Below are 9,117 nucleotides of genomic sequence, written 5' to 3'. Positions count from 1 at the left end.
TGGCTGCACTCAGATTGTCCAACTTAGAAATCTCAGATCAGTCTTTTCCAGTTACTAGTGGTGTTCCTCAGGGCTTGTCTTGGCCCCCCTTCTATTTATTATGTACCTTCTACCTCTTCGCCATATTTTTAGGAAATTCGGCATTCAATTCCAATGCTATGTGGATGACACCCAGCTCTATACTTCCAATGTTCCACCCACCTCTCTTTCTGACTGCTTATTGGATATTAAATCTTGTTTCTCATCCAACGTCCTCAGACTTAAGAGTGATAAAAATTGACAACTCCAAAGTCTTTTCTTCCCCTCAGACTGAGAATCTGGGTGTTATCCTGGACAGTACATCGTCTTTTGAGGCACACATCAATAATGCTTCTTGGTCTGCATACTTCCACCTACATAATATTAATCATCCTCCCCTGTCGCTCACACCAAACAGCACCGCCATTCTCATTCACACTTTGGTTATGTCCCATATTGATAATTGCAGTTCTGTCCTCTTTGGTCTTCCTCTCAAATGTCCTCAATTCCAGTTGATCAAGAATTCAGCTGTATTCTTAGACTCTCTTCTGCAATCCAACTTACTGCATCATCTGCCCGCTGGACCACCATGGGTCCTGGAGCCTTCAGCCATTCTGCCCCCCATCTTTGGAACTCTCTCCCTCAAATATTCACAATATCGATTCCCTTAATTGAACCCTTTCCACCTTCAAATCCCATCTGATAACACACCCTTTCAAGCTGGCATGTTTGGTCCGATCTAATGGTGACACACACATCGAAATTTGTGCTGATAATGACTTAATAATGATGATTTGGTAACACTTTGTAATACAGCCCATGACTTACAGTGTAATTACCTGACACTTACCTCATTAGTATAATTACGATTTTTGTCCTGTAATTTTATTGCTGATATTATTACTGATTACTCACGGTTTCTTATTTCGGCATATTATTGATTTCTTTAACTTTATGATCTATGATATAATGCTGCTTGTTTTTTCACTTTTTAACTTAATGTACAGTTAAGTCATTAGGCCAGTAATCGGTATATATTTTTGTTAGACTTTAATGTGTGCATTTTTGTGTATTATAATTTCTTTGAATCTCTAGCAGTTAGACAAATGCAATGGTGGAGGAAGTATTCAGACCTTTTACTTAAGTAAAAGTAGCCATACCTACCATACCTACATGTAGAAATACAAGTAAAAGTCCCGCATTCAAAACTTAAGTAAAAGTCCAAAACTGTTAACATCAAAAAAAGTAAAATACTAAAAGTAAAGTACTTTCTATGCCGAATGGACAATTTTACAATAATATATATATTGCATTACAATTATTGATGCATTAATGTGTTCATTACTTTAATGTTGCAGCTGGTAAAAGTGGAACACATTTTAAATATTTTATATATTGCTCTGTGCCTTAACCTACAATAATAAATCATAATTTATTAGTTGATCTATATTTTGCATTAACAACATAAATCTGCAAAGTAACTGGTAACTAAAGCTGACAAATAACTGCAATGGAATAAAAAGTACAATGTTTGCCCCCAAAATGTAGTTTAGTATAGTAGCATAAAATGGAAATACTAACGTAAAGTACAAGTACCTCAAAATTGTTCTTAAGTACAGTACTCAAGTAAATGCATTTAGGTACTGTACACCACTGGTCAAATGATACCATGTTTGGATGGGAAATGTCTCATTAGTCGAACTGCTAACAGCTCATAGACATCTGAAATGTAGCAAGGCACCTCAACTTTTAAAGTGGAAACAGATAACTTTCCTACTTGTGGGGGACAAGTAGCTTTTCCAAGTGGTACAGAATTAATGTTGGTGCTGCTGTCCCAAAGACAACTGGATTGTTTCCACTTTTCTCAGAGCCTAGCAACTACCAAGAACTCAGGTCACACTGCAATTTGTTTTCCACTGTTTGCCATTTTCACCACTGGGGATAATAACTGCAGTGAACTTACAGTGATACTCTCTGGTGACTGGAGATAACTACTGACAGCTATAGAGCGAACAAGGTGGACGGCAGAATTTAGTGAAAGTGAAGCTTATAGGGAACCAATGTAAATGCTGATTTTGTCATTATTCTATAACCATTACAATGTACAGTCAACATTTACTTCATGATAATACCTTATAGCTAAAAACATCTATTCCTAATTTAACATAGCTTTATACATCATGTTGCAAACATATCTATCAAGAACCTATTAATTACAACACGGAAGGCAAAACACATTGAGTTTATCACTCTTGTTTTTGGATTTCAGAGAGTTGTTTATGTTTGCAAGTATTTTTGGACTGTTTTATAGGAATAACTTATATGAATTTTCAAAATGGGCATACTTTCCCTTTAAACCTGCCGATTCTAGTTCAAGGGAACGTGTGCTGCGAGACAGACTGTCCTAGAACACATTCAGACACAAGACCTTTAAGTGAGTCACTTCACAGCATTACTTAATAGAAAACAGAACACAGAATGCAAATGCAGTTCTTCAGTATGACTGCAGCCTACACACACCGAGTGTGATAAACAATGTGATTATGATGTATACACTTTCGTGGAAGTGAAAGTCTGACACTAATAATGCAGAGGATGAACAGTAACCCTTTTGCTACCGATGGTAAGATAAAGAGGACAAATCCAGGAAAAGGTAACTCAGAAAAGACAGAGCGGCTGGATGTGGAGTAGTCAGAGACATGCCTGCACCGACAGACGCTCACAAACACTATGTGCATGTCTTCTATTGATAAACACAGTGTGTATGTGGTGTGCAGTGGTTCAGCCCACGCTCAGCCCCACACAGCTCACTTTGTCCAGCTCTCATTCACTTACCTACCCGTTACTATAGAGACACGGCGGAGAAGAATGCAGAAGGCAGGCTGGCAGACAGATATGCAGGAGACCTGGGCTGAATCTTAATAATAAAGAGAAGGCTCACAAAACTGCGCTGGGAGGCTGTTACATAACGCTGCTGCAGGATTCTGCCATGAAGTCATCCTGTAAATACTCTCGGAAAAAGGAAAACAAAACTACTGCGAGAAAGCTATTTTGACCATTGTGACGTGTTGTTTTCCACTGGTTCCCTCAACTGTTTGACCTCAGAGGTCACGCAGGTGAATGTATAACAATTTAGGTCACATGGAAGTTAGACTACATGGATGTCATGCAACATTCAAAAACATATAAAGCAGATAAAGATTTTGATTTTCAAACTGAAGCTTATCTCATATTTTACGATGCCAGGAGAAACTGTTCAATCAAACGTCACGTTTTGCACAAGTGTCATGTTAATATGTGAGTAGAGCCTATTAAAAATGAACCCTTCCCTTAAAAAGTCAACACACTGGTACACAAAAAATGTAAAACTGGAAGCTAGGAATCCATTCACATGCAACAATTTGCAGTCAAAATAGACTTTAAAGAGCTGAGTTAAGAGCAGCATTAAAGCTTAGTGTGGCTACAGTTTCACCTTCATTGGTCATTTTGAAAAGAATTAATTGACCCTGTTTTTTATCATCACCAGACTGACATTAGATGGCAGTAGATGAATGAAATGGAAACCTGTCTGTCTCTTTCCTCTCTATCCCTCTTTGTGTTCTCATCCACCTCCCTTTGGTTCAGTTTTCTGTACGTTCTCTCTACCTTCGCTCCTGCCCCCTTTCTGTCATGGTTTTTGTGTTATTTTCTGTCCGCCTTTTCTTCATTTTTTCTCTGTAAATAGATACTGTATGTCCCTATAAGACAGACACAGATAGGGAGAGAGAGAGTCACAGACAGTTCTGAGACTGCAGCAGATTCTAACCAATCACATGAAGGAAGCCTCCAGCCCACGTGGCTTATTCATAAAAAAACAGGAGGAAACCCTTATCAATTCAGCTCCATTCTCTGATACTGCACATCAACAGTGTACCTCTGCTTTAAACTAAGGAAGCGTCTTCATCTGTTTCGTTATAATGTAAATGCAACTCAAGTAAAGACTGTTTTAAAATATTTCCTCAGGTTTGCATATTTTTAAAAAAACACTATTAATAATAATGTGTGTGATAGTTTGAGACCAGACTGATGCATGCAGATTCCTCCTGACATATTTTTGTAATTCACCTCCTTATTGTTTGGTGTCTGTGTTCCCATTTCAGTATGTGGCCCCATTTAGAATACCCAGGACATGCACACCAAAAATATCCTTTATATGTGTCAGCTTACTCTACTGCGCTCAGGCTGCAGCACAGGTATATCAACTGTAAGATATTCTAGGATGAAATGTAGCAGGTCATATAGATACACTGTATAACTTCCATTTGCTTATATACCTATAAACGCATCAGGATATGAAACATCCTTTGTGTCCGTATTTCTAAAAAATGTTTAAATAAAAGAATACCTCCGGGTTTTTTTTTTTTTTTAGTTTTTGTTTCATGGCAACCTATGGAGTCTCTTGAGCTTCAGTCCTATGGTAGACTATGGTATCATCCCAGTAAACATATTCGTCATGGACTTATTTCTATTGCATAACTGTGTCTCAAGGGTTCCCTGCAAATCAACGGATTAGTGGGTGGTATGAGTGGATAAGAGGCTGTCCAAGATAATTACTGCTTCAGCAAACTGAGAGATTCAAGATACAAACGTGGATTACGCACAGTGTACATGTAGTGAACTATGTGTGATTAGACGGGTAGTTAAACTACATTCATATTTGCATAGTGATACAAGTTGCTTTTGCCATTTTTTGTGTAATTTACTACTGAAACTATGAACAATTGGGCCAAAAAATGTGGCCATAAAAGGGAATGAATGGCTTTTTTTTTATTTTACCATTGCTCCTCTACTGTAATTTAAGCCCCTTTGACCACTATTAGTCATAGGTATTCCATCCATCCACTGGTTTTCATCTGCTTATCTGGCGTTGGGTCATGGGGGCAGCAGGCTGAGCAAAGTGCTCCAGACATCCCTCTCCCCAGCAACGCTTTCCAGCTCCTCCTGGGGGATTTCAACGCATTTCCAGGCCAGATGAGATATATAATCCTCTAGCATGTTCTGGGTCTCCTACCAGTCATAAATATAGATTATTGCTATTTATTAACAAGAGATCAGAGATCAATTGAGTAATTCTGCTTGGTGCAATATCCCGACCTGAACAGTTTCTGAAGCTAGGTGTCTGACTGATGGAACCAAAGCTGACATTCCTTGCACTCTCTCATGAATGGTTATTATTTTTTGGTTTATGTATGACTTCTGAACAAGTTGCACTTTTTTTAAAACTCAGTTGAGGGGCATTATTTGCCTGCATGTGACTTTTTGCATTATATTTTGTTACAATTCCATCACATGACATTATCAATTTAAGCTTCTTCCTGTTCTTCTTCTTCTTCTTCTTCTTCTTTTAACAAAGTAGTTTGAACTACTTTTTCTAAGTAGTTTTAGATAACCAAACAACATTTTCCCCTCAGGTAGCTTTTCTGTACTTACTTTCTGTACAACCTCTTCTAGTGTGATGTAATTGGTAGCCTGCAGAGCTATGTTGTCAGAGTAGCTCCCCAACACTGGCCACAAGTATTAAGTAAGTATATTGAGATATATATGGTAATAGTGCATTATCAACAAAACAATGCGAGAGAGGTGAGATCCTACAGAAGTTTGGATTTATTTCATCATGGTCACCATATTAAACAATTACTGAACTGACCTTTTATTAACATGTAGAGAGAGTGAATGCAACTGTGGTGCAACCACAGACAACACACACATCTAAGTATCACTTTCCATATCTGACATATAGGAAAAAAAAAAGAACTTTACAAAATATATAATTCACAGATGATCTTCGTATAGAGTGAGACTTGGTGAACTGCAAACTTAATGGCAAACACTCCAGTGCCTGGCAGGAAACACTGGCACACGACCATTATGTTATACCACTGTGCAAAACATCAAGGGTTTGTTCACAGCTGTGCAAAAATAGCAGCATTGTACTCCACTTCCCAAGCAATGGGTTCACAACACAACATCACAATGGTTACTTAGAAGCATAACACTGAATAATAACTGTCAAGGTTGCCCTATTAGCTTGGTTTTCAGAGTTGGAGTCAAATCACTTGTAGCTTATAGAAACGGCAATGAATTGTGCAAATGATAGTCACTTAATAATGAGACTTTCACATTCAGTATCTACATTATGAAATATAAACATCCTTCCTGAATTGACTACACTGAAAGTGAACTGAATCCAGCAAACCAAGGCCCACATTTACAGAGCAGGGCAGGAATACCATTTGACCATTACGCCACACTCTATTTGTTTCTGTTATGCTTGAACTACATTGTATACAGTCACATTCAAAAAACAGGCAGATAAAAATAAAACAAACAGCAAATCTAAACTGTGGGATATTTACATGTAAACCACGTAGTTTCAGGCCAAGAGTAGCTTCATAGTTGGCACATATGAGATTTAAAAACCAAATCTCTTGAAAAACTGTACATTCCATTCAGTCTTAGTGATGTTGGCATCTGCAATGTATTGGACAGCAATACACAACAGAGGCCCTGGGCTGATAATCTTGCTGTCCGGCCACCTACGGACCCATTTAGTGCAGTTTATCACATTCCTGGGTGAAGATAGTCTCTTCTCTGTTTATACATTCTTATCTCCTACGCTCATATTCAACCTGATCCAACTGCTCACATACAGGTACAATACAAAACAGGTTTAATTCAAAGTGGTGGTTTATATGAAGAAATCAGTGGTGTTGAAGCTGAAAACAGGTATGGAGATAGCCATACACAGCATGATGCTTCTCTGCAGTACAGACACTAGTTTTTCTCTGTCACCCATAGAGCAATATCTACAGTTAAGAACATGCTCCTGTTATCTGTTGCATGTCTAACAGCTTACCTATCAGCTGGTGGGGAATCTAAAAAAGCACAATATACTGTACACCTCTACTTACAAGGCTTAGGCTTATGTGCTGAAAGTGTACCAGGCTGATTCTGGTCCTCCTTAAGCCACGCATGGCTCTGTTGTGGCGAGGTGACTGTAAATAGCAGGGAGCGGGGGTAGAAATGGCTGCACAGGTCAGCACCTCGGACAGCTCCGCCTCTCGACTTTCTTACAAACACAGATCTATTCTGGTCCCTGGAACCTGCGCCTCACTGCGACATCCACTCACTTACCCGGAAAGTAGGCTAATCATGAATGAAACGGGGATTTGAGCGTCACTTATAGATTGTGAGATCTCTACCACGGAATCAACCCCCACGTCACTCAAGAGGGACAAGACAAAAGAGGACAATATTATCATTGGCATGCATTTATGAAATCTCCTACACTGTAGCCTAAACACCATACCGAAGTTGTGTAACATCATTAGAGAGAGAGATATTCAGCCCAGACGTGAGAAGCCTTCAACGATGGCCTTTTACATTCAAAACCACCTCTGTGTGATTCTGCAAAACACATTCATCTTCTTAAAAAAAACAAACACCAGTGTCTTGTTTGTCTGTCAGCGGTCCAGGTTTGTCTCGCTTGTGTCTCGTTGGTTTTTGAGGTCCTGGAAGACCTCGGTGAAAAAGTGCGGGTCTGCATTCAGCTGCAGCATTTTGGCACTCAGCCTGTTGATGATCCGGAGCGACGTCTCCCAGAACACGTCCTTGTTCGCTTCGATCATGAACGGCTTGAGCGGGTAGGAGATCTCGTTGCCCATGTAGGAGTAGGCGAGGTAGAGGCAAGTCTGAAAGGTGCCCTGCAGCTCGGCCGGGCTGCTGATGCTGTCCTCTATCGTGTCCTCGCACAGCAGGTACACGAACACCACGTTAGCCGGCGTGATGAAGCCTTGGTCCTGCCAGCCCTGGAGCAAAAGAGTCCGATCGATGTTGCGGAACCAGAGGATCACCTCTCCGCTGTTCAGCTCCTTCAGTTTAAAACACCTGCGGCACATGAAGTCCCCCAAACAGCGCAGCAGCTCCCCGGTGGAAGCTTGAATAACTATCCGCCTGGGTGACACCAGAGACAGGCTGCTGGGCTGCTTCTGGACCGTGGAAAGCCTCCCGTTTTGGACGACAGCATCGTTGTTCTGCGTGGGCACCGTGGGCACCGGGACCGGGATCGGCGCTTTGGGTTTCTTCTCCTCGGTTTGGTGCGTCTTCCTGATGTTTTCGCTGTTGAGCTGCGCCACCTGGCTGGATGGGAGCTCGCGGGCGGGCATCGGGTTCGGGGTCACTTTTTTGGCACTCTTCTTGGCCGAATTGGCCACCAGCTTCTTCCAGGACAGAGAGACGAACATCGAGTGCCGCTTGAGGCTCTTGTCGTTTTTGAGCCCATCTCCTGCGACCTCAGAGTCCATAATCGATGCCTTCTTGCTCGCCGGGGATATAGACAGGACGGTACCCATGTCTGCAAAGGAGAGAGCCGCGGTGCTATGGATGCTGCTGCAACTTCAACGCAGTCTTCTGCAGGGTGAGAGGCGGATGGAGAACAGTCACGACAACGATCGAAACTCCATTTACGCGTTTATTTGCTCCGTGTGATGGCTGCTGGGATGGGAGGCAGGGTGCGAGGATGCTGCTGGTGTTTTTGTCAGAGTCAACTTGTATTCCAACAGATGCTCTGTCCGCTCCTCAGCAGGGGCACGCTGCGACACAATCCTATGGCTGGAGCATAAACGAAGATTAGTAGCCACTGCGTTAAGTCATTGGTTTAAACGAACCAGCAAGTGCAGCCTGTGACTGACAGCCGAGCCAGCCAATGAGAGAGCCAATCAATGATCCAATCACTCAGGGTGTTGTTTTTAGCTCGAGCTGCCTTTGATAGCCTATATGCAGTTAAGACGCACTATTCTGGTCACACTAGTCCAGGCTGGAAAATCAGTGCTGTCTATAAATCAGTGCCTTTTTACTGCAATCTTGTCAGCAGTCAGAAAAGTAGGTCCATACACTGACAAGCAAATGGTGAATGATGTGGTGTAGAGGTCTATTCACAAGCATTAACATCACATTATCAACCTTAAAGGGATAGTTATTATTTTTTTGAAGTGGAGTTGTATGTGGCACTTATCCATAGACAGTATAAGATGTCAGTCTTCACACCCCCAGTTTGAAGAA

The 9,117-nt window shown here is 41.2% G+C and overlaps 1 protein-coding gene across 1 annotated transcript; it reads right to left on the bottom strand.

Moving 5' to 3' along the window:
• Positions 1-5,651: 5,651 nt before the first annotated feature.
• Positions 5,652-8,670, bottom strand: cdk5r2b (cyclin-dependent kinase 5, regulatory subunit 2b (p39)). Its single transcript, XM_050048872.1, has one exon. The coding sequence runs from the start codon at positions 8,406-8,408 to the stop codon at positions 7,521-7,523; it is 888 nt and encodes a 295-aa protein (XP_049904829.1). The 5' UTR covers positions 8,409-8,670; the 3' UTR covers positions 5,652-7,520.
• Positions 8,671-9,117: the final 447 nt, after the last annotated feature.

This window comes from Epinephelus moara, chromosome 7 (assembly GCF_006386435.1).
Source record: "Epinephelus moara isolate mb chromosome 7, YSFRI_EMoa_1.0, whole genome shotgun sequence".
Taxonomy (NCBI): domain Eukaryota; kingdom Metazoa; phylum Chordata; class Actinopteri; order Perciformes; family Serranidae; genus Epinephelus; species Epinephelus moara.
The sequence above is the reverse complement of the archived record's forward strand: the minus strand, read 5'-3'. Positions and strand labels throughout refer to the sequence as shown.

Coding starts and splice junctions, on each gene's coding strand:
- cdk5r2b (XM_050048872.1), bottom strand. CDS start 8,408: ATGGGTACCGTCCTGTCTATATCCCCGGCGAGCAAGAAGGCATCGATT.